Source organism: Oncorhynchus keta, unplaced genomic scaffold (genome assembly GCF_023373465.1).
Source record: "Oncorhynchus keta strain PuntledgeMale-10-30-2019 unplaced genomic scaffold, Oket_V2 Un_contig_8107_pilon_pilon, whole genome shotgun sequence".
Classification (NCBI taxonomy): domain Eukaryota; kingdom Metazoa; phylum Chordata; class Actinopteri; order Salmoniformes; family Salmonidae; genus Oncorhynchus; species Oncorhynchus keta.
In genome coordinates, this window is record NW_026289864.1 from 257,501 (window position 1) to 282,929 (window position 25,429).

At 51.0% G+C, this 25,429-nt stretch overlaps 1 protein-coding gene across 1 annotated transcript in view; it reads right to left on the reverse strand.

Annotated features, from left to right (window-relative positions):
• Positions 1 to 25,429, reverse strand: part of LOC127926723 (staphylococcal nuclease domain-containing protein 1-like) — a gene marked incomplete at its 5' end in the record, with an annotated part of 298,204 nt that overhangs the window by 246,076 nt on the left and 26,699 nt on the right. Inside the window, one exon of the mRNA XM_052512234.1 lies at positions 18,412 to 18,521. Within this exon, the coding sequence (XP_052368194.1) occupies positions 18,412 to 18,521 (110 nt within the window). The remainder of the gene's footprint in view (positions 1 to 18,411; positions 18,522 to 25,429) is intronic.

Below are 25,429 nucleotides of genomic sequence, written 5' to 3' on the forward strand. Positions count from 1 at the left end.
AGGCTGTGTTCTTCACCGACTTGCCAAGATAAATAAAGGAGAGAGAAGCAGAGAGTGATAGAGAGAGAAGCAGAGAGCGATAGAGAGAAGCAGAGAGCGATAGAGAGAGAAGCAGAGAGCGATAGAGAGAAGCAGAGAGCGATAGAGAGAGAAGCAGAGAGCGATAGAGAGAGAAGCAGAGAGCGATAGAGAGAGAAGCAGAGAGTGATATAGAGAGAAGCAGAGAGCGATAAGAGAGAGAAGCAGAGAGCGATAGAGAGAAGCAGAGAGTGATAGAGAGAGAAGCAGAGAGCGATAGAGAGAGAAGCAGAGAGCGATAGAGAGAGAAGCAGAGAGCGATAGAGAGAGAAGCAGAGAGCGATAGAGAGAGAAGCAGAGAGCGATAGAGAGAAGCAGAGAGCGATAGAGAGAGAAGAAGAGAGCGAAAGAGAGAGAAGCAGAGAGCGATAGAGAGAGAAGCAGAGAGCGATAGAGAGAGAAGCAGAGAGCGATAGAGAGAGAAGCAGAGAGCAAAAGAGAGAGAAGCAGAGAGCGATAGAGAGAAGCAGAGAGCGATAGAGAGAAGCAGAGAGCGATAGAGAGAAGCAGAGAGCGATAGAGAGAAGCAGAGAGCGATAGAGAGAAGCAGAGAGCGATAGAGAGAAGCAGAGAGCGATAGAGAGAAGCAGAGAGCGATAGAGAGAAGCAGAGAGCGATAGAGAGAAGCAGAGAGCGATAGAGAGAGAAGCAGAGAGCGATAGAGAGAAGCAGAGAGCGAGAGAGAGAAGCAGAGAGCGATAGAGAGAAGCAGAGAGCGATAGAGAGAAGAAGAGAGCGATAGAGAGAAGCAGAGAGCGATAGAGAGAGAAGCAGAGAGCGATAGAGATCTACCTGCACCACAGAACATGTATTATTCACGTCACTGAGGTCTTTCATGGTGCAGTGCCCTTGACATGAAGGGTAAGACATATTAAGATGCTACAGCGAGTCCCTTTAGCATAACAGCACCGCCCGCCGGGTCCAGACTCACAGTAGGGGATAGACACACACACACCCTCTCTGTCCCACCACTTTGTGTGTGTGGAGGTAAGAACAGCGTGACCAGTCATAACACATCATGCCTCATGAAAGGTCATAGAGCAGAGCTAATCTAGCTAATTATAGGCTGTCTAGTCACATCAACGAGCACGCAACACACACAACCCTGATCTATCACGATCAAAATGGCTGCTCCACTTCCATCTAATGTATATACAGTGTATGCTATTTAGCAGACACTTTTATTCAAAGCGACTTACAGGCATGAGGGCATACATTTTACATTCTCAAGCACATAGGTGACTGTGCGTGCGTGTCTTCAGAGAAAAATCGAATCAAATCAAATTTTATTTGTCACATACACATGGTTAGCAGATGTTAATGCGAGTGTAGCGAAATGCTTGTGCTTCTAGTTCCGACAATGCAGTGATAACCAACAAGTAATCTAACTAACAATTCCAAAACTACTGTCTTATACACAGTGTAAGGGGATAAAGAATATGTACATAAGGATATATGAATGAGTGATGGTACAGAGCAGCATACAGTAGATGGTATCGAGTACAGTATATACATATGAGATGAGTATGTAGACAAAGTAAACAAAGTGGCATAGTTAAAGTGGCTAGTGATACATGTATTACATAAGGATGCAGTCGATGATGTAGAGTACAGTATATACGTATGCATATGAGATGAATAATGTAGGGTAAGTAACATTATATAAGGTAGCATTGTTTAAAGTGGCTAGTGATATATTTACATAATTTCCCATCAATTCCCATTATTAAAGTGGCTGGAGTTGGGTCAGTGTCAATGACAGTGTGTTGGCAGCAGCCACTTAATGTTAGTGGTGGCTGTTTAACAGTCTGATGGCCTTGAGATAGAATCTGTTTTTCAGTCTCTCGGTCCCTGCTTTGATGCACCTGTACTGACCTCGCCTTCTGGATGATAGCGGGGTGAACAGGCAGTGGTTCGGGTGGTTGATGTCCTTGATGATCTTTATGGCCTTCCTGTAACATCGGGTGGTGTAGGTGTCCTGGAGGGCAGGTAGTTTGCCCCCGGTGATGCGTTGTGCAGACCTCACTACCCTCTGGAGAGCCTTACGGTTGAGGGCGGAGCAGTTGCCGTACCAGGCGGTGATACAGCCCGCCAGGATGCTCTCGATTGTGCATCTGTAGAAGTTTGTGAGTGCTTTTGGTGACAAGCCGAATTTCTTCAGCCTCCTGAGGTTGAAGAGGCGCTGCCGCGCCTTCTTCACGACGCTGTCAGTGTGAGTGGACCAATTCAGTTTGTCTGTGATGTGTATGCCGAGGAACTTAAAACTTGCTACCCTCTCCACTACTGTTCCATCGATGTGGATAGGGGGGTGTTCCCTCTGCTGTTTCCTGAAGTCCACAATCATCTCCTTAGTTTTGTTGACGTTGAGTGTGAGGTTATTTTCCTGACACCACACTCCGAGGGCCCTCACCTCCTCCCTGTAGGCCGTCTCGTCGTTGTTGGTAATCAAGCCTACCACTGTTGTGTCATCCGCAAACTTGATGATTGAGTTGGAGCGTGCGTGGCCACGCAGTCGTGGGTGAACAGGGAGTACAGGAGAGGGCTGAGAATGCACCCTTGTGGGGCCCCGTGTTGAGGATCAGCGGGGAGGAGATGTTGTTGCCTACCCTCACCACCTGGGGGCAGCCCGTCAGGAAGTCCAGTACCCAGTTGCACAGGGCGGGGTCGAGACCCAGGGTCTCGAGCTTGATGACGAGCTTGGAGGGTACTATGGTTTTGAATGCCGAGCTGTAGTCGATGAACAGCATTCTCACATAGGTATTCCTCTTGTCCAGGTGGGTTAGGGCAGTGTGCAGTGTGGTTGAGATTGCATCGTCTGTGGACCTATTTGGGCGGTAAGCAAATTGGAGTGGGTCTAGGGTGTCAGGTAGGGTGGAGGTGATATGGTCCTTGACTAGTCTCTCAAAGCACTTCATGATGACGGAAGTGAGTGCTACGGGGCGGTAGTCGTTTAGCTCAGTTACCTTAGCTTTCTTGGGAACAGGAACAATAATAATAATAATAATATATGCCATTTAGCAGACGCTTTTATCCAAAGCGACTTACAGTCATGTGTGCATACATTCTACGTATGGGTGGTCCCGGGAATCGAACCCACTACCCTGGCGTTACAAGCGCCATGCTCTACCAACTGAGCTACAGGTGGCCCTCTTGAAGCATGTGGGAACAGCAGACTGGTATAGGGATTGATTGAATATGTCCGTAAACACACCGGCCAGCTGGTCTGCGCATGCTCTGAGGGCACGGCTGGGGATGCCGTCTGGGCCTGCAGCCTTGCGAGGGTTAACACGTTTAAATGTCTTACTCACCTCGGCTGCAGTGAAGGAGAGACCGCATGTTTTCGTTGCAGGCCGTGTCAGTGGCACTGTATTGTCCTCAAAGCGGGCAAAAAAGTTATTTAGTCTGCCTGGGAGCAAGACATCCTGGTCCGTGACTGGGCTGGGTTTCTTCTTGTAGTCCGTGATTGACTGTAGACCCTGCCACATGCCTCATGTGTCTGAGCCATTGAATTGAGATTCCACTTTTTCTCTGTACTGACGCTTAGCTTGTTTAATAGCCTTGCGGAGGGAATAGCTGCATTGTTTATATTCGGACATGTTACCAGACACCTTGCCCTGATTAAAAGCAGTGGTTTGCGCTTTCAGTTTCACGCGAATGCTGCCATCAATCCACGGTTTCTGATTAGGGAATGTTTTTATCGTTGCTATGGGAACGGCATCTTCGACGCACGTTCTAATGAACTCGCACACCGAATCAGCGTATTCGTCAATATTTTTATCTGACGCAATACGAAACATGTCCCAGTCCACGTGATGGAAGCAGTCTTGGAGTGTGGAGTCAGCTTGGTCTGACCAGCGTTGGACAGACCTCAGCGTGGGAGCCTCTTGTTTTAGTTTCTGCCTGTAGGCAGGGATCAGCTAAATGGAGTCGTGGTCAGCTTTTCCGAAAGGGGGGCGGGGCAGGGCCTTATATGCGTCGCGGAAGTTAGAGTAACAATGATCCAAGGTTTTACCACCCCTGGTTGCGCAATCGATATGCTGATAAAATTTAGGGAGTCTTGTTTTCAGATTAGCTTTGTTAAAATCCCCAGCTACAATGAATGCAGCCTCCGGATAAATGGTTTCCAGTTTGCAAAGAGTTAAATAAAATTTGTTCAGAGCCATTGATGTGTCTGCTTGGGGGGGATATATACGGCTGTGATTATAATCGAAGAGAATTCTCTTGGAAGATAATGCGGTCTACATTTGATTGTGAGGAATTCTAAATCAGGTGAACAGAAGGATTTGAGTTCCTGTATGTTTCCTTCATCACACCATGTCTCGTTAGTCATGTCCCGCCACTCTTCTTACCAGAAAGATGTTTGTTTCTGTCGGCGCGATGCGTGGAGAAACCCGTTGGCTGCACCGCATCGGATAGCGTCTTCCCAGTGAGCCATGTTTCGGTGAAGCATAGGACGTTGCAGTCTCTGATGTCCCTCTGGAATGCCACCCTTGCTCGGATTTCGACAACCTTGTTGTCAAGAGACTGGACATTGGCAAGAAGAATGCTAGGTAGTGGTGCGCGATGTGCCCTTTTTCGGAGTCTGACCAGAAGACCGCTTCGTTTCCCTCTTTTTCGGAGTCGTTTTCTTGGGTCGCTGCATGCGATCCATTCCGTTGTCCTGTTTGTAAGGCAGAACACAGGATCCGCGTCGCGGAAAACATATTCTTGGTCGTACTGATGGTGAGTTGACGCTGATCTTATATTCAGTAGTTCTTCTCGACTGTATGTAATGAAACCTAAGATGACCTGGGGTACTAATGTAAGAAATGTAAGAAATAACACGTAAAAAAAAAAAACTGCATAGTTTCCTAGGAACGCGAAGCGAGGCGGCCATCTCTGTCGGCGCCAGACCATCAGAACCAGGGTGTATGGAGTTCCGTGGGGCTCATCAGAATGGATGGTGAAGTTGTTAGCCAGAGCTTATCAGCGTTTTCTTCACACACACAAGGTCATGCTCATAAAGGTCACGCTCATAAACGTCTGGGGATGAAGAAGCACATACCTCTTTCTCGTTCCCTCCATCTCTCTGCCTTGGCGTAGAGGAGTTTATGGGGGACATTCCTTTCCATCCATCTCTCTGCCGTGGCGTAGAGGAGTTTATGGGGGACATTCCTTTCCATCCATCTCTCTGCCGTGGCGTAGAGGAGTTTATGGGGGACATTCCTTTCCATCCATCTCTCTGCCGTGGCGTAGAGGAGTTTATGGGGGACATTCCTTTCCATCCATCTCTCTGCCGTGGCGTAGAGGAGTTTATGGGGGACATTCCTTTCCTCCATCTCTCTGCCGTGGCGTAGAGGAGTTTATGGGGGACATTCCTTTCCCTCCATCTCTCTGCCGTGATGTAGAGGAGTTTATGCGGGACATTCCTGTCTCCTCCATCTCTCTGCCGTGGCGTAGAGGAGTTTATGGGGGACATTCCTGTCTCCTCCATCTCTCTGCCGTGGCGTAGAGGAGTTTATGGGGGACATCCCTTTCCCTCCATCTCTCTGCCGTGGTGTAGCGGAGTTTATGGGGGACATTCCTGTCTCCTCCATCTCCCTGCCGTGGGGTAGAGGAGTTCATGGGGGACATTCCTTTCCATCCATCTCTCTGCCGTGGCGTAGAGGAGTTTATGGGGGACATTCCTTTCCCTCCATCTCTCTGCCGGGATGTAGAGGAGTTTATGGGGGACATTCCTGTCTCCTCCATCTCTCTGCCGTGGCGTAGAGGAGTTTATGGGGGACATTCCTTTCCATCCATCTCTCTGCCGTGGCGTAGAGGAGTTTATGGGGGACATTCCTTTCCCTCCATCTCTCTGCCGTGGCGTAGAGGAGTTTATGGGAGACATTCCTTTCCCTCCATCACTCTGCCGTGGCGTAGGAGTTTATGGGGGACATTCCTTTCCCTCCATCTCTCTGCCGTGACGTAGAGGAGTTTATGGAGGACATTCCTGTCTCCTCCATCTCTCTGCCGTGGCGTAAAGGAGTTTATGGGGGACATTCCTTTCCCTCCATCTCTCTGCCGTGGCGTAGAGGAGTTTATGGGGGACATTCCTTTTCATCCATCTCTCGGCCGTGGCGTAGAGGAGTTTATGGGGGACATTCCTTTCCCTACATCTCTCTGCCTTGGCGTAGAGGAGTTTATGGGGGACATTCCTTTCCCTCCATCTCTCTGCCTTGGCGTAGAGGAGTTTATGGGGGACATTCCTGTCTCCTCCATCTCTCTGCCGTGGCGTAGAGGAGTTTATGGGGGACATTCCTTTCCCTCCATCACTCTGCCGTGGCGTAGGAGTTTATGGGGGACATTCCTTTCCCTCCATCTCTCTGCCGTGACGTAGAGGAGTTTATGGGGGACATTCCTGTCTCCTCCATCTCTCTGCCGTGGCGTAAAGGAGTTTATGGGGGACATTCCTTTCCCTCCATCTCTCTGCCGTGGCGTAGAGGAGTTTATGGGGGACATTCCTTTCCCTCCATCTCTCTGCCTTGGCGTAGAGGAGTTTATGGGAGACATTCCTTTCCCTCCATCTCTCTGCCTTGGCGTAGAGGAGTTTATAGGGGACATTCCTGTCTCCTCCATCTCTCTGCCGTGGCGTAGAGGAGTTTATGGGGGATATTCCTGTCTCCTCCATCTCTCTGCCGTGGCGTAGAGGAGTTTATGGGGGACATTCCTTTCCCTCCATCTCTCTGCCTTGGCGTAGAGGAGTTTATGGGAGACATTCCTTTCCCTCCATCTCTCTGCCTTGGCGTAGAGGAGTTTATGGGGGACATTCCTGTCTCCTCCATCTCTCTGCCGTGGCGTAGAGGAGTTTATGGGGGATATTCCTGTCTCCTCCATCTCTCTGCCGTGGCGTAGAGGAGTTTATGGGGGACATTCCTTTCCCTCCATCTCTCTGCCGTGGCGTAGAGGAGTTTATGGGGGACATTCCTTTCCCTCCATCTCTCTGCCGTGGCGTAGAGGAGTTTATGGGGGACATTCCTTTCCCTCCATCTCTCTGCCGTGGCGTAGAGGAGTTTATGGGGGACATTACTTTCCCTCCATCTCTCTGCCGTGGCGTAGAGGAGTTTATGGGGGACATTCCTGTCTCCTCCATCTCTCTGCCGTGGAGTAGAGGAGTTTATGGGGGACATTACTTTCCCTCCATCTCTCTGCCGTGGCGTAGAGGAGTTTATGGGGGACATTCCTTTCCCTCCATCTCTCTGCCGTGGCGTAGAGGAGTTTATGGGGGACATTCCTGTCTCCTCCATCCTATAAGTCAGTACTATTAAAGAGGGCCACGGATAACGCCATCTCTCACACACTGGCACTAGGTAAGGGGACCGGGTGCGTTCATGGTAAGGTTGTCGCCTATTGCAGAGGTAGTGTTCCGGTGCTTGAATTTAAGTCAATAAACCATATCGGCATATTGGCATGTGATGCATGTAAATACTACTAAAGTAAAACAGTTCTGAATAAAAGTAGTGGATGGAAGAAGACATCCATGTATTCTATATAAATCATATTAGGAAATGATATTGAGAATAGTATTGGTGGTTTAAGGCTTTAAAGACCCTACAAACAAACTGTCCGCAGGGGGAGAATTCTCAGTGTCCCCAAGTCTGTCTGGCCTATAAAACACACCATCTATTATTTAACTACACACACACACACACACACACACACACACTTTCGCTACAGTGCCTTCGGAAAGCATTCAGAGCCCGACTTCTTTCACATTTTGTTACATTACAGCCCTATTCTAAAATGGATTTTCTTTTTAATTAAAGTAACTCAGCAATCTACACACAATACCCCATACTGACATAGTGAAAACAGGTTTGACATTTTTGCAAATGTATTACAAATAAAAAAGAGGAAATAGCATTATTAAGTATTCAGACACTTTGCTATGAAATTCGAAATCGAGCTCAGGTGCATCCTGTTTCTATTTATCATCCTTAAGATGTTTCTACAACTTGATTGGAGTCCAAGGCCTCAAAGAACTCAGTGGCCTCCATCATTATTAAATGGAAGTTTGGACCCACTCGATGATCACTCTGACAGAGCTCCAGAGTTCCTCTGTGGAGAAGGGCCTGGTCAGAGTGGTGACCAAGAACCCGATGGTCACTCTGACAGCGCTCCAGAGTTCCTCTGTGGAGAAGGGCCTGGTCAGAGTGGTGACCAAGAACCCGATGGTCACTCTGACAGCGCTCCAGAGTTCCTCTGTGGAGAAGGGCCTGGTCAGAGTGGTGACCAAGAACCCGATGGTCACTCTGACAGCGCTCCAGAGTTCCTCTGTGGAGAAGGGCCTGGTCAGGGTGGTGACCAAGAACCCGATGGTCACTCTGACAGCGCTCCAGAGTTCCTCTGTGGAGAAGGGCCTGGTCAGGGTGGTGACCAAGAACCCGATGGTCACTCTGACAGAGCTCCAGAGTTCCTCTGTGGAGAAGGGCCTGGTCAGAGTGGTGACCAAGAACCCGATGGTCACTCTGACAGAGCTCCAGAGTTCCTCTGTGGAGAAGGGCCTGGTCAGGGTGGTGACCAAGAACCCGATGGTCACTCTGACAGAGCTCCAGAGTTCCTCTGTGGAGAAGGGCCTGGTCAGAGTGGTGACCAAGAACCCGATGATCACTCTGACAGAGCTCCAGAGTTCCTCTGTGGAGAAGGGCCTGGTCAGAGTGGTGACCAAGAACCCGATGATCACTCTGACAGAGCTCCTCTGTGGAGGAAGGGCCTGGTCAGGGTGGTGACCAAGAACCTGATTGTCACTCTGACAGAGCTCCAGAGTTCCTCTGTGGAGAAGGGAGAACCTTCCAGAAGGACAACCATCTCTGCAGCACTCCGCCAATCAGGCCTTTATGATAGAGTGGCCAGATGGAAGCCACTCCTCAGTAAAAGGCAGATGACAGCTCGCTTGGAGTTTGCCAAAAGGCACCTAAAGACTCTCAGATCATGAGAAACAAGATTCTCTGGTCTGATGAAACCAAGATTGAACAGTTTGACCTGAATGCTAAGAGTCACATCTGGAGGAAACCTGGCAACATCCCTACAGTGAATTACGTTGGTGGCAGCATCATGTGGGGATGTTTTTCAGCGGCAGGGAATGAGAGTCATGATCGGGCCAAAGGTGAACAAAGCAAAGTACTGAGAGATCCTTGATGAAAACCTACTTCAGAGAGCTTAGGACCTCAGACGGGGGAGAAGGTTCACCTTCCAACAGGAAATGACCCTAAGCACACAGCCAAGCCAACGTAGCTTCGGGACAAGTCTTAATGTCCTTGAGTGGCCCAACCAGAGCCCAGACTTGAACCCTATCGAACATCTCTGGAGAGACCTGAAAATAGCTGTGCAGCGACGCTCCCCATCCAACCTGACAGAGCACGAGAGGATCTGCAGAGAAGAATGGGAGAAACTCCCCATACTGCTGTGCCAAGCTTGTAACATCAAACCCAATAAGACTCAAGGCTGTAATCGCTGCCAAAGAAAGGTGCTTCAACAAAAGGGTCTGAACACTTATGTAAATGTGATAACTTTATTTTTAATACATTTGCAAAAATGTCCAAAAAAGTATAGGGGTCTGAATAATTTCTGAATGCACTGTATATCAGCACAAGCATGTCAGGTCACCGAGACCTGACTGTGCATACAAATGAACATGTGAATGTAAGTGCTAGATAGAGAGAGGGAGACGGGAGGAGGAGAGATGGAAGCGCTAGATAGAGGGAGACAGGAGGAGAGAGGGATGAGAGATGGAAAGTGCTAGATAGAGAGAGGTAGACAGGAGGAAGAGAGAGGGAGACAGGAGGAAGAGAGAGGGAGACAGGAGGAAGAGAGAGGGAGACAGGAGGAAGAGAGAGGGAGACAGGAGGAAGAGAGAGGGAGACAGGAGGAAGAGAGAGGGAGACAGGAGGAAGAGAGAGGGAGACAGGAGGAAGAGAGAGGGAGACAGGAGGAAGAGAGAGGGATGAGAGATGGAAGCGCTAGATAGAGGGAGACAGGAGGAGAGAGGGATGAGAGCTGGAAAGTGCTAGATAGAGAGAGGGAGACAGGAGGAAGAGAGAGGGAGACGGGAGGAGGAGGGAGGGATGAGAGATGGAAGCGCTAGATAGAGAGAGGGAGACGGGAGGAGGAGAGGGATGAGAGATGGACGCGCTAGATAGAGAGAGGGAGAAGGGAGGAGGATATAGGGATGAGAGATGGAAGCGCTAGATAGAGAGAGGGAGACGGGAGGAGGAGAGGGATGAGAGATGGAAGCGCTAGATAGAGGGAGACGGGAGGAGGAGAGAGGGATGAGAGATGGAAGCGCTAGATAGAGAGAGGGAGACGGGAGGAGGAAAGAGAGATGGAAGCACGAGATAGAGGGAGACGGGAGGAGGAGAGAGGGATGAGAGATGGAAGCGCTAGATAGAGAGAGATGGAAGCGCTAGATAGAGGGAGACGGGAGGAGGATATAGGGATGAGATGGAAGCGCTAGATAGAGAGAGGGAGACGGGAGGAGGAGAGGGATGAGAGATGGACGCGCTAGATAAAGAGAGGGAGAAGGGAGGAGGATATAGGGATGAGAGATGGAAGCGCTAGATAGAGAGAGGGAGACGGGAGGAGGAGAGGGATGAGAGATGGAAGCGCTAGATAGATAGAGGGAGACGGGAGGAGGAGAGAGGGATGAGAGATGGAAGCGCTAGATAGAGAGAGGGAGACGGGAGGAGGAAAGAGAGATGGAAGCACGAGATAGAGGGTGACGGGAAGAGGAGAGAGGGATGAGAGATGGAAGCGCTAGATAGAGGGAGACAGGAGGAAAGAGGGATGAGAGATGGAAGCGCTAGATAGAGAGAGATGGAAGCGCTAGATAGAGGGAGACGGGAGGAGGAGAGAGGGATGAGAGATGGAAGCGCTAGAGAGGGAGACGGGAGGTGGAGAGAGGGATGAGAGATGGAAGCGCTAGATAGAGGGAGACGGGAGGAGGAGAGAGGGATGAGAGATGGAAGCGCTAGATAGAGGGAGACGGGAAGAGGAGAGAGGGATGAGAGATGGAAGCGCTAGATAGAGGGAGACGGGAGGAGGAGAGAGGGATGAGAGATGGAAGCGCTAGATAGAGGGAGACGGGAGGAGGAGGAGAGGGATGAGAGATGGAAGCGCTAGATAGAGGGAGACGGGAGGAGGAGAGAGGGATGAGAGATGGAAGTACTAGATAGAGAGAGGGAGACGGGAGGAGGAAAGAGGGATGGAAGCACTATATAGAGGGAGAAGGGAGACGGGAGGAGGAAAGAGGGATGAAAGATGGAAGCGCGGCACTTGTGTAATCTGACTCACGCCAAATAATTCAGACGTGAACGGAAATCAATGCAAAGCGCCAGACGAAGGAGAAATCCAATATGGTCTTGGAGTGAGAGGCAAAATAGACATTAAAAGGCTCAAAACACATGAAGGATGCACTTTCTCACCCAGAACCTGGTGAGCAGGAGAATGTTAAACAGGCCTAGCCACCTCCAAATGCATATAGTGGGTGATTCTCATACAGGCTGGCTTCACAGGAGGCTGCTGAGGGGAGGACGACTCATAATAAATGTGGAACAGATTCAACTGAATGGCATCAAACACCTGGAAACCATGTGTTCAATGTGTTTGATACCATTCCACCAATTCCACTCATTACCACGAGCTCATCCTCCCCAATGAAGGTGCCATCAACCTGCAGTGGCTGGCTTGGATAAATTATAGGGTTGGGCAGGTCTTAATGCTGCAGGTAAAAGTACCATTTCCAATACTGCAATTTCTTTCAAACTTCCACAGAAAGGGTGGACAGGGTTTCCCTCCCAGCAGCACTAAAACACCTGATTCAACTAATCAAAGGCTTCCCCATTAGACACACACACACCTAAAACACCCACAAACCCACCGACACTGTAGGGGGCCCAATCACAGACACCCACAAACCCACCGACACTCTGTGGGGGGCCCAATCACAGACACCCACAAACCCACCGACACTCTGTGGGGGGCCCAATCACAGACATTAAAGCTTCTTGAGCAGCGAGGGAGTCTGTGCCCGGTAATCTGTGGTGACTGACTGACTGAGTGAATGTTGCTGTGCGGGCCACATGAGTCATTGCCCCCCCACTCCCGCCCGCCCAGCTGTCCTGTCGGGATGTGCTGCCAACCCCGTGTCAGCCTGGGAACAGGGGGCGCTGGCCATCTAACTTTAACACATGACTGGGTACAGTGCTGTCACTGACCAATGGTGGACATGAGAACAGGAAGGGCCAGAGAGGTGCCAGGGAGAGACAGAGTGACCTGGTGTGTCTGGGATGAGTTCATTCAGCTCTGATACTGTATAGCCTACTAGATACTGCAGTGATAAAATCAACTGTCCACACATACAGTACCTTCACACACCTTTGCCCACATGTTGTTACATGTTGTTACAAAGTGGGATTAAAATGATTTCATTGTCATTTTTTGACAACGATCTACACAAAATACTGTAAGAAAATTACAAGATAAATATATGGAAAACAAAACGAATATATCTTGATGTCTCTAAGAGCTATTTTTGCCCATTATTCTTTAAAAAGTTCATCAAACTCTGTCAAGTTGGTTGTTGATCATTCCTAGTCAGCCATTTAAGTCTTGCCATAGATTTTCAAGCTGATTTAAGTCAAAACTGTAACTAGGCCACTCAGGAACATTCAATGTCATCTTGGTAAGCAACTCCAGTTTGGCCTTGTGTTTTAGTGAATTTGTCTCCCAGTCTCTGTTGGAAAGCAGACTGAACCAAGTTTTCCTCTAGGATTTTGCCTGTGCTTAGCTCTATTTAGTTCATTTTTATCAACAACAACTCCCTCGTCCTTGCCGATGACAAGCATACCCAAAACATGATCCAGCCACCACCATGCTTGATAATATGAAGAGTGGTACTCAGTGATATGTTGGATTTTCCCCAAACCTAATGCTTTGTATTCATGACAAAAAGTACATTTCTTTACCACATTTTTTGCAGTATTACTTTAATTAATGCCATCAGGATATTTTTATTCTGTACAGGCTTCCTTCTTTTCACACTGTCATTTATGCTAGTTGTGGAGAAATCCCTGAGCAGTTTCCTTCCTCTCTGGCCACTGAGTTAGGAAGGGCGCCTGTTGCCTGAATGGGTGTACTGATACACCATCCAAAGTGTAATTAATGACTTCACCATGCTCAAAGGGATATTCAATGTCTGCATCTAGGTGCCCTTCTTTGCGATTCATTGGAAAACCTCCCTGGTCTTAGTGGTTGAATATGTTTGCGAAATTCACTGCTCGATTGAGGGACCTTACAGATAATTGTGTGGGGTACAAAGATTGGGTAGTCATTTAAAAATAATGTTAAACAATATTATTGCAAATAATCCATGCAACTTATGTGACTTGTTAAGCACATTTCTACTCAAACTTATTTACGCAACAAAATGGTTAAATAACTTATTGGCTCAAGATATTTCGGCATTTCATTTTTTATTAATTTGTAAACATATCCAAAAACATCATTCCACTTTGACATTCTGGGCTATTGTGTGTAGATCAGTGATATCCCTATTTAATCATTTTAAATTCAGGCTGTAACAACAACATTTGGAAAAAGTCAAAGGATGTGAATACTTTGAAGACCCTGTACATGGGGAGAAAGGCAGAGAGAGGTAGCGAGAGGAGGAGAGCAGCGGAAAGAGGAGGAGAGAGAGGCATGGAGAGCGGCAGAGAGAGGCATGGAGAGCGGCAGAGAGAGAGGAGGAGAGCGACAGAGAGAGAGGAGGAGAGCGACAGAGAGAGAGGAGGAGAGCGACAGAGAGAGAGGAGGAGAGCGACAGAGAGAGAGGAGGAGAGCGACAGAGAGAGAGGCATGGAGAGCGACAGAGAGAGAGGCATGGAGAGCGGCAGAGAGAGAGGCAATGGAGAGCGAGAGAGAGAGAGGAGGAGAGCGACAGAGAGAGAGGCATGGAGAGCGACAGAGAGAGAGGCATGGAGAGCGGCAGAGAGAGAGGCAATGGAGAGCGACAGAGAGAGGCATGGAGAGCGGCAGAGAGAGGCATGGAGAGCGGCAGAGAGAGGAGGAGAGCGACAGAGAGAGAGAGGAGGAGAGCGACAGAGAGAGAGGCATGGAGAGCGACAGAGAGAGAGGCATGGAGAGCGGCAGAGAGAGAGGCAATGGAGAGCGACAGAGAGAGAGGAGGAGAGCGACAGAGAGAGAGAGAGAGAGAGAGAGAGAGAGAGAGAGAGAGAGAGAGAGAGAGATGGAGAGAGACAGAGAGAGAGAGAGAGAGAGAGAGAGAGAGAGAGAGAGAGAGAGAGAGAGAGAGAGAGAGAGAGAGAGAGAGAGAGAGAGAGAGAAAGAGACAGATAGAAAAAGGTGGAGAGAGAGAGAGACCAAGACAGAACAAGAAGCAGGAGAGAGACAGAAAGAGAAAAGGGTGGAGAGAGAGAGAGACCAAGACAGAGCAAGAAGCAGGAGAGAGAGACAGAAAGAGAAAAAAGATAGGCGGAGGGAGAGCGAGAGGTAGACACCAAGATGTAGAGAGCAAGAGAGAGATTTAAAAATAGTGGCAGAAATCATGGCTGCTCCTCTCAACCCGCGCCACTTTAATGATGAGTGTTTGGATCAGGAGAAATTAAGACGCCATCGCCGCAGTGCTTTAGAGCGAGAACATTGAAGAGCGTGATGACACCCCAACATACCAGCCGACCCGTCAAGCATGCACTGACACAGCATTCCTCAAAGGAGGAAAGGGGAGAGAGGAGGCGAAAGGAGGAGGGGGAAGTAAGAGAAGGGGCAGAGGAGAGGGAATGATGTTTGACGTGGCGTCGGTTCGGCACACGCGAGGCCTTGAAGCTGAATACCCCTGCTAAGACTGCAAACGGTATTGACAGTCTGATTCTGAAAAATACAAACACATCGGTGGAAATGCCTATGGAGAGAATTCCCTCTAAACTAAAATGAAACCCCATTCACTGGAGAGAATTCCCTCTAAACTAAAATGAAACCCCATTCACTGGAGAGAATTCCCTCTAAACTAAAATGAAACCCCATTCACTGGAGAGAATTCCCTCTAAACCAAAATGAAACCCCATTCACTGGAGATAATTCCCTCTAAACTAAAATGAAACCCCATTCACTGGAGAGAATTCCCTCTAAACTAAAATGAAACCCCATTCACTGGAGAGAATTCCCTCTAAACTAAAATGAAACCCCATTCACTGGAGAAAATTCCCTCTAAACTAAAATGAAACCCCATTCACTGGAGAGAATTCCCTCTACACTAAAATGAAACCCCATTCACTGGAGAGAATTCCCTCTAAACTAAAATGAAACCCCATTCACTGGAGAGAATTCCCTCTAAACCAATATGAAACCCCATTCACTGGAGAGAATTCCCTCTAAACTAAAATGAAACCCCATTCACTGGAGAGAATTCCCTCTAAACTCAAATGAAACCCCATTCACTGGAGAGAATTCCCTCTAAACTAATATGAAACCCCATTCACTGGAGAGAATTCTCTCTAAACTAAAATGAAACCCCATTCACAGGAGAGAATTCCCTCTAAACTAAAATGAAACCCCATTCACTGGAGAGAATTCCCTCTAAACTAAAATGAAACCCCATTCACTAGAGAGAATTCCCTCTAAACTAAGATGAAACCCCATTCACTGGAGAGAATTCCCTCTAAACTAAAATGAAACCCCATTCACTGGAGAGAATTCTCTCTAAACTAAAATGAAACCCCATTCAGTGGAGAGAATTCCCTCTAAACTAAAATGAAACCCCATTCACTGAAAAGTGGAACACTTGGAGAGCAGCTTCAATCAAACATCATTCACTAAATGAAAAAGAAATCCGCACTCAGTCAGAAAACGTCCTAAAAGGAGTTCACCTGGGCTCCATTCGCATCCATTGGAGCGGAGCGGCAGTTTTAAAACGCAGTGACACTGGGAGGATTTGGGAAGAAAAAAATGTTAATCTTGCCACTTCGACTAAGGCCATCATTTTCAACCTGGGGAATGGAGAGATGGACAGTGTGATAACAGGATTTTTCTCCCCACTCTCTCTCTTTCCCTCTCAACCTCTCCCTGATCCTACTCCCTCCCTTTATCAATTCAATTCAAGGGCTTTATTGGCATGGGAAACATGTGTTAACATTGCCAAAGCAAGTGAGGTAGACAACATACAAAGTGAATATATAAAGTGAAAAACAACAAAAATTAACAGTAAACATTACACATACAACAGTTTCAAAACAGTAAAGACATTACAAATGTCATATTATATATATATATATATATATATATACACAATGTACAAATAATTAAAGGACACAAGATAAAATTATCTCCCTCCCCCTCTTTCTCTTTCCCTCTCAACCTCTCCCTGATCCTACTCCCTCCCTTTACCTCCCTCTCTCCCTCCCCCTCTTTCTCTATCCCTCTCAACCTCTCCCTGATCCTACTCCCTCCCTTTACCTCCCTCTCTCCCTCCCCCTCTTTCTCTTTCCCTCTCAACCTCTCCCTGATCCTACTCCCTCCCAACCTCTCCCTGATCCTACTCCCTCCCTTTACCTCCCTCTCTCCCTCCCCCTCTTTCTCTTTCCCTCTCAACCTCTCCCTGATCCTACTCCCTCCCTTTACCTCCCTCTCTCCCTCCCCCTCTTTCTCTTTCCCTCTCAACCTCTCCCTGATCCTACTCCCTCCCTTTACCTCCCTCTCTCCCTCCCCCTCTTACTCTTTCCCTCTCAACCTCTCCCTGATCCTACTCCCTCCCTTTACCTCCCTCTCCCTCTTTCTCTTTCCCTCTCAACCTCTCCCTGATCCTACTCCCTCCCTTTACCTCCCTCCCCCTCTTTCTCTTTCCCTCTCAACCTCTCCCTGATCCTACTCCCTCCCTTTACCTCCCTCTCTCCTTCCCCCTCTTAGCTCATCCTACACAGGCTAGCCTTCTAGCTCCACACCAGCCAAAACATTTGGCCTCAAAGCCACATTTCCATGACAATTAGAGGGGCTCAAAGGAGCATGGGATACGCATGCCCCCGCAGAGCCCTTCAACAGGGTCCAACAGCCAACAGAGAGGAGAGTTACAGTAGGCTAGCTGTCCTTGGATTCAGAGCTAGCTTCAATGGGCTCCAGTTAATTCAGCAGCTTTCTGTTTAACATGTCAATAAACGTTAGGATCTAGGATCAGCTTACCCGTGGCAAATTATACCCTTAATTAATTTACAGTTTGTAAAAGGGAGTATCTGGAGAGAGGGTGCGACAAGGCCACATTTGCCAGAGAGTATGAAAGGGGTTGGGAAGTCAGCCAATGAAAGGTTTTGGGTTTGGGGCATAACAGGGTGGTTTTTAGGAGGCTAAATTATCGCCTGTCCTCCCCGTCTCCCCTTCTTTCTGCTCTACCATTATTCAACTGAGACGTTCTATGGATTTGGTCAATTGATGGAGTGAAGGACCGAATCATCTCTCCACGGCCCGTCAGAAAAGGTTGTATGGCAGAAGGACATGAGGGGAGGGAAGACTAGGCCTCGGTTCACAGTTAACACAAACAACTCCTATCATCAATTTAGAATGGCATTCACCAAGGGAAACTAGGCACCAGAGTTCCATAGATGAACCTAAATGGAGGTTCAAACATGATCCAAAATTGTAGACCTTCTACGAAACTCAGAGGGTGCGTTCGTAAATTCACTCTGGTTATCAACTCCGATGTCAGAGCACTCGTCCGAGTGTGCTGAAGTGCAGAATAACTGATGAATTTACAAACGTTAAACACCCGTTGAATATGGCCGGTGTCAGTAAACGTTGGCAAAAAAGCGTAATTCATTTGTTGCCAGCAGCACAGTTACAGTCACCAACGCTCTGGATAACATGAAAACATGAACATGAAAACAGCCAAACCAGCTCTACTACGGTGAGTAAAATGGTCAGAGTGAGGTGTGTCCAGAAGTATCTATCAAGCTATCCAACGTTAGCTTGTATGCCTGACTGCCGTTGTGAGGACAGAACGCTCGGATCAACCCTTCGTCCAGTGTGGTCTCTGAACGCTCAGAGAAAGACATGTTCTGAATTTGCAGAGGGACAATCTGACAACACTCTGAATTTACAAATGCCCTGAGCACACTGAGCACACTCTGGCACTGCAGAGTGAATTTACGAACACACCCAGAGTCATCAAAAACCACACTAAAGAAAGCCAGGAGACAAAATGAAACTGGAGGTCGAATGTGATCCAATATGTCTGACCGCAAAACCAGCCAAACATGCAGTCGCAAGTAAAACCACTGAAATCAAAGAAATTGGAGCCAAAATGAATGTTGCGTTTACCTCTCTCTGTAGTACCAGCTCCTTGGTGAAGGCCATGGCCTCGTCGCTGAAGGGCTCAGCCACCTGCATGCCGCCGGGCATGTTCCTGGAGCCGCGCGGACACTCGATACCTGGCCAATGAGAAACACAGAACAAGTGTCAGCAAAACAGCCAATAAAAATAACTATGAGGTTAGACAACATTTAGACCAGTTAGAATGTTCCGGTCCAACAAGTTGAAGTTGCCCCTAACAACTGATACATACTCAAAATCTGACATTTATTTCAACCCGGTAACAACCCAGCTTTAGGACAGTTACGATACAACGATGCCACCATGACAGGTGAAGTGGCACTAGAGATTAGTGGAGCTGAGCATTATAGTGGCAGCTAAATGGATCATTGGTAATCGCTGGTCAATCCTAAGCGTTTTCCCCCTCTGTGGTCATGTTGGGTTAACAGTTAACATCCTCTAAATTGCTGTGCTTCAATGACGGCAGCTTCATCCTTTGTTTGGCCGTCCCCTGGCGCTGACCTTGCTATTCATGACTATTAACTGCAGTGGGTCTTTTCACTGGGTAGTGGATTAAAAGAACAGCCTGGGGGAGGATGGGAGGGTTGGAGGGCGGGGGTGCTATAGGGGGGCTTGTTATAGGAAAGCTGTGAGGCGATGCATGCTTATCTCTTGCACTCAGAGTTGGCTGAACGTGTGTGTTTGAAAGAGAGCGTGTGTGTTTGAAAGAGAGCGTGTGTGTTTGAAAGAGAGCGTGTGTGTGTGTTTTTGAATAGTTAATGTGTGAGGGGCAGTGTGGTGTGGTGAGTTGAGGGGCAGTGTGGTGTGGTGAGGTGAGGGGCAGTGTGGTGTGGTGAGGTGAGGTGAGGGGCAGTGTGGTGAGGGGCAGCGTGGTGAGGGGCAGCGTGGTGTGGTGAGGGGCAGCGTGGTGTGGTGAGGGGCAGTGTGGTGTGGTGAGGCGGGGGGCAGTGTGGTGAGGGGCAGCGTGGTGAGGCGGGGGCAGTGTGGTGTGGTGAGGGGTAGTGTGGTGTGGTGTGGTGTGGTGAGGGGTAGTGTGGTGTGGGTGTGGTGAGGGGCAGTGTGGTGTGGTGTGGTGTGGTGTGGTGAGGGGCAGTGTGGTGTGGTGTGGTGTGGTGTGGTGTGGTGAGGGGCAGTGTGGTGTGGGGTAGTGTGGTGAGGCGGGGGGCAGTGTGGTGTGGGGTAGTGTGTTGTGGTGAGGGGTAGCGTGGTGTGGTGAGGTGGGGCGGCGTGGTGCGGTGAGGTGAGGGACGGCGTGGTGCGGTGAGGTGAGGGTGAGGGGGTGCGTGGTGTGGTGAGGGGCGGCGTGGTGTGGTGAGGCGGCAGTGTGGTGTGGTGAGGAGGGGGCAGTGTGGTGTGGTGAGTGTGGTGTGGTGAGGGCAGTGTGGGGGCAGTGTGGTGTGGTGAGGTGGGGGTGCAGGTGGTGTGTGGTAGTGTGGTGTGGTGAGGGGTAGTGTGGTGTGGTGTGGTGAGGGGCAGTGTGGTGTGGTGAGGCGGGGGGGGCAGTGTGGTGTGGTGAGGCGGGGGCAGTGTGTGGTGTGGTGAGGTGTGGGGGGGGCAGTGTGGTGTGTGGTGTGTGGTAGTGTGGTGTGGTGAGGGTGGTGTGGTGTGGTGAGGAGCAGTGTGGTGTGGTGAGGAGCAGTGTGGTGTGGTGAGGAGCAGTGTGGTGTGGTGAGGGGCAGCGTGGTGAGGGGCAGTGTGGTGTGGTGAGGTAATGGGGGGCAGTGTGGTGTGTGGTAGTGTGGTGTGGTGAGGGGTAGTGTGGTGTGGTGTGGTGAGGAGCAGTGTGGTGTGGTGAGGAGCAGTGGTGTGGTGAGGGGTGTGGTGTGGTGAGGGGCAGCGTGGTGAGGGGGCAGTGTGGTGTGGTGAGGCGGGGGGCAGTGTGGTGTGTGGTAGTGTGGTGAGGGGTAGTGTGGTGTGGTGAGGAGCAGTGTGGTGAGGAGCAGTGTGGTGTGGTGAGGGGCAGTGTGGTGTGGTGAGTGTGGGGGTAGTGTGGTGTGGTGAGGGGTAGTGTGGTGTGGTGAGGGCAGTGTGGTGTGGTGAGGAGCAATGTGGTGTGGTGAGGAGCAATGTGGTGTGGTGAGGCGGGGGGCAGTGTGGTGTGGTGAGGCGGGGGCAGTGTGGTGTGTGGTGTGTGGTAGTGTGGTGTGGTGTGGTGAGGGGTAGTGTGGTGTGGTGAGGGGGGGGGCAGTGTGGTGTGGTGAGGTGGGGGGCAGTGTGGTGTGGTGAGGCGGGGGGCAGTGTGGTGTGTGGTGTGGCGGGGGGCAGTGTGGTGTGTGGTGTGTGGTAGTGTGGTGTGGTGAGGGGTGGTGTGGTGTGGTGAGGAGCAGTGTGGTGTGGTGAGGAGCAGTGTGGTGTGGTGAGGGGCAGCGTGGTGAGGGGCAGTGTGGTGTGGTGAGGCGGGGGGCAGTGTGGTGTGTGGTAGTGTGGTGTGGTGAGGGGTAGTGTGGTGTGGTGTGGTGAGGAGCAGTGTGGTGTGGTGAGGTGCAGTGTGGTGTGGTGTGGTGAGGGGCAGCGTGGTGAGGGGCAGTGTGGTGTGGTGAGGCGGGGCAGTGTGTGGTGTGTGGTAGTGTGGTGTGGTGAGGGGTAGTGTGGTGTGGTGAGGAGCAGTGTGGTGAGGAGCAGTGTGGTGTGGTGAGGGGCAGTGTGGTGTGGTGAGGGTAGTGTGGTGTGGTGAGGGGTGGTGTGGTGTGGTGAGGGGCAGTGTGGTGTGGTGAGGAGCAGTGTGGTGTGGTGAGGAGCAATGTGGTGTGGTGAGGGGTAGTGTGGTGTGGTGAGGGGTGGTGTGTGGTGTGGTGAGGGGCAGTGTGGTGTGAGGAGGGCAATGTGGTGTGGTGAGGGCAGTGTGGTGTGGTGTGGTGAGGAGTGTGGTGTGGTGAGGGGCAGTGTGGTGTGGTGTGGTGAGGGGTAGTGTGGTGTGGTGAGGTAGCAGTGGTGTGGTGTGGTGCGGGGCAGTGTGGTATGGTGAGGGCAGTGTGGTGTGGTGAGGGCAGTGTGGTGTGAGTGGCAGTGTGTGTGGTGAGGGTAGGTGAGGGGTAGTGTGGTGTGGTGAGGCGGGGGGCAGTGTGGTGAGTGTGGGGGTAGTGTGGTGTGGTGAGGGGTAGTGTGGGGTGGTGAGGCGGGGGGCAGTGTGGTGTGGTGAGGGGCAGTGTGGTGTGGGGGAGTGTGTTGTGGTGAGGGTAGTGTGATGTGGTGGAGGGGGTAGTGTGGTGTGGTGTGGTGAGGAGCAGTGTGGTATGGTGAGGGGCAGTGTGGTGTGGTGAGGGGTAGTGTGGTGTGGTGAGGGGCAGTGTGGTGTGGTGAGGGGTAGTGTGGTGTGGTGAGGTGAGGTGAGGGGTAGTGTGGTGTGGTGAGGGGTAGTGTGGTGTGGTGAGGAGCAGTGTGGTGTGGTGAGGGGCAGTGTGGTGTGGTGAGGTGTGGTGAGGGGGCAGTGTGGTGTGGTGAGGCGGGGGCAGTGTGGTGAGGGGTAGTGTGGTGTGGTGTGGTGAGGGGTAGTGTGGTGTGGTGAGGGGGGGGCAGTGTGGTGTGGGGTAGTGTGGTGTGGTGAGGGGTAGTGTGGTGAGGAGTAGTGTGGTGTGGTGAGGGGTAGTGTGGTGTGGTGAGGGGCATTGTGGTGTGGTGTGGTGTGGTGTGGTGTGGTGTGGGGTAGGTAGTGTGGTGAGGAGCAGTGTGGTGTGGTGAGGGGTAGTGTGGTGTGGTGAGGGTAGTGTGGTGTGGTGTGGGAGGGGGTAGTGTGGTGTGGTGAGGGGTAGTGTGGTGTGGTGAGGGTAGTGTGGTGTGGTGAGGGGTAGTGTGGTGTGGTGAGGCGGGGGGCAGTGTGGTGTGGTGAGGGGTAGTGTGGTGTGGTGAGGAGCAGTGTGGTGTGGTGAGGAGCAGTGTGGTGAGGAGCAGTGTGGTGTGGTGAGGGCAGTGTGGTGTGGTGAGGGCAGTGTGGTGTGGTGAGGTGAGGAGGGGCAGTGTGGTGAGGAGCAGTGTGGTGTGGTGAGGGGTGAGGGGTAGTGTGTGTGGTGAGGGGTAGTGAGGTGTGGTGAGGGGCAGTGTGGTGTGGTGAGGCGGGGGGCAGTGTGGTGTGGTGAGGGGTAGTGTGATGTGGTGAGGCGGGGTAGTGTGATGTGGTGTGGTGAGGGGTGTGGTGAGGTGAGGAGCAGTGTGGTGTGGTGAGGGGCAGTGTGGTGTGGTGAGGGAGTAGTGTGGGTGACAGTGTGGTGTGGTGAGGGGTAGTGTGGTGTGGTGAGGCGGGGGGTGAGGGGCAGTGTGGTGTGGTGAGGCGGGGGGCAGTGTGGTGTGGTGAGGCAGGTGGTGTGGTGTGGTGTGGTGAGGGGCAGTGTGGTGTGGTGAGGTGTGGTGAGGGGCAGTGTGGTGTGGTGAGGCGGGGGGCAGTGGTGTGGTGAGGTAGTGTGGTGTGGTGAGGTGGGGAGTGTGGTGTGGTGAGGGTAGTGTGGTGTGGTGAGGGGTAGTGTGGTGTGGTGAGGGGGCAGTGTGGTGTGGTGGGGTAGTGTGGTGTGGTGAGGAGCAGTGTGGTGTGGTGAGGGTAGTGTGGGTGTGGTGAGGGTAGTGTGGTGTGGTGTGGTGAGGGGTAGTGTGGTGTGGTGAGGGTAGTGTGGTGTGGTGAGGGGGTAGTGTGGTGTGGTGAGGTGGGGGGCAGTGTGGTGTGGTGAGGGGGTAGTGTGGTGTGGTGAGGGCAGTGTGGTGTGGTGTGGTGAGGAGCAGTGTGGTGTGGTGAGGGGCAGTGTGGTGTGGTGTGGTGAGGAGCAGTGTGGTGTGGTGTGGTGTGGTGTGGTGTGGTGTGGTGTGGTGTGGTGAGGGCAGTGTGGTGTGGTGAGGCAGTGTGGTGAGGGAGCAGTGTGGTGTGGTGAGTGGTGGTGTAGTGTGGTGTGGTGAGGTGTGGTGAGGTGAGGAGCGGTGAGTGGTGAGGAGCAGTGGTGAGGAGCAGTGTGGTGTGGTGAGGAGCGGTGAGGTGAGGTGATGTGAGGAGCAGTGTGGTGTGGTGAGGAGCAGTGTGGTGTGGTGAGGAGCAGTGAGTGTGGCAGTGTGGTGAGGTGAGGAGCAGTGTGGTGAGGTGAGGAGCAGTGTGGTGTGGTGAGGAGCAGTGTGGTGTGGTGAGGAGCAGTGAGGTGATGGTGAGGAGCAGTGTGGTGTGGTGAGGAGCAGTGTGGTGTGGTGAGGAGCAGTGTGGTGTGGTGAGGAGCAGTGTGGTGTGGTGAGGAGCAGTGTGGTGTGGTGAGGAGCAGTGTGGTGAGGTGAGGGGCACACACACACTTGAGCGAGCGAGCATGGTGCAGGGCTCTCCAACACCAAACAGCATTCCTCCTCTGTGGCTGCTGACAAGAACCCTCATATCTACGTAAACTAAATCAACTTTGCAAACTACACACAAGCAAATCATCCCATGAAAACGCCATCACATATTCACTCATTGTATCCCTCTATCCAATGCGTGCAGCATCTCTCTCACACACACACCTCCCCCTATCCTCTCTCCACCCTGTTGCATTGATTAATGTAAACTCAGAGTTGGTTGGTTCTGCTGGGCGCTACACCCAACAACATTGTGCTAACAAAGCAACATCAGCCTCCTGTCCAAAAGGCCTCAGAGTAATCTGAGTAATCTGGAGGCTCCCGCCAATCCTGATTGATCTTTATGCTAACCACATCCGACATGATTGGACTAGAGAAGAGAAAGGGGAAAAGGTGGACCGGGGGTCAAGTTTGTGATGATTGGGTCCTTATTTTGACACCGACTGACACAATGCTGTGTTAGCAAAACTTCCCACACACAAGGACACACCGACAATTCTCATCTCACCCCTCCTCTAACAAAACAAAAACAGATTTTCTGTTGAACCCGCGGCATGGCGAGAGCCACAGAGGATGAAGACTCAATTACCTCTTAATAACCAGTAACACACACAGCTCTGCTCAGTAGTGCTGGGCTACCCTATGGGGCCAGACCCTTTACCCAGCCCCCGTATGGACACACACACACAGCTCTGCTCAGTAGTGCTGGGCTACCCTATGGGGCCAGACCCTTTACCCAGCCCCCGTATGGACACACACACACACAAGCAGCTCTGCTCAGTAGTGCTGGCTAGCCATGCGCATAAGATGTAATGTTTTGAAATCGGTGATCCCGGTGAGCGATGCGCTGGATGAAATACGGCCCTTCCCCGTCGCCTCTGCCCAATCCTCCCTGACACACAAACGTACACAGTCATTTACACACACACACTTTATCAAAAAGGCACACACACACAGGTGCCCTGGAATAGCTGCTCTACAAATCACCTGTGGCCAGAGCATATGTGCAACTGAGCACTGTGGTTCAGACAGCTCCATGTTTTATGCAAGCAGACAACTTCACCCCTGTGATGAAAACACTCTCTCCCTCTCTATCATTCCCTCTCTCACTCCCTTCCCTTCTAAATCTTTAATTCCCTCCCACCCGCTCTTTCTTTTCATCACTTTCTCAATTTCTCCTTGCCCTCTTCTTTCCTTTCAATCACTTGTTCCCTCCCCTCTTCCTCCCCCTACATCCCTCTCTACTTCCCCCTCTCTTCCTCCCCCTACATCCCTCTCTACTTCCCCCTCTCTTCCTTCCACCTACATCCCTCTCTACTTCCCCATCTCTTCCTTCCAACCAACATCCCTCTCTACTTCCCCCCCTCTTCCTTCCACCTACACCCCCCTCTACTTCCCCCTCTCTTCCTCCACCTACATCCCTCTCTACTTCCTCCTCTCTTCGTTCCACCTCCATCCCTCTACTTCCCCCTCTCTTCCTTCCACCTACATCCCTCTCTACTCCCCCCTACATCCCTCTACTTCCCCCTACATCCCTCTCTACTTCCCCCTCTCTTCCTCCACCTACATCCCTCTCTACTTCCCCCTCTCTTCCTTTCACCTACATCCCTCTCTACTTCCCCCTCTCTTCCTTCCACCTACATCCCTCTCTACTTCCCCCTCTCTTCCTTCCACCTACATCCCTCTCTACTTCCCCCTCTTCCTTCCACCT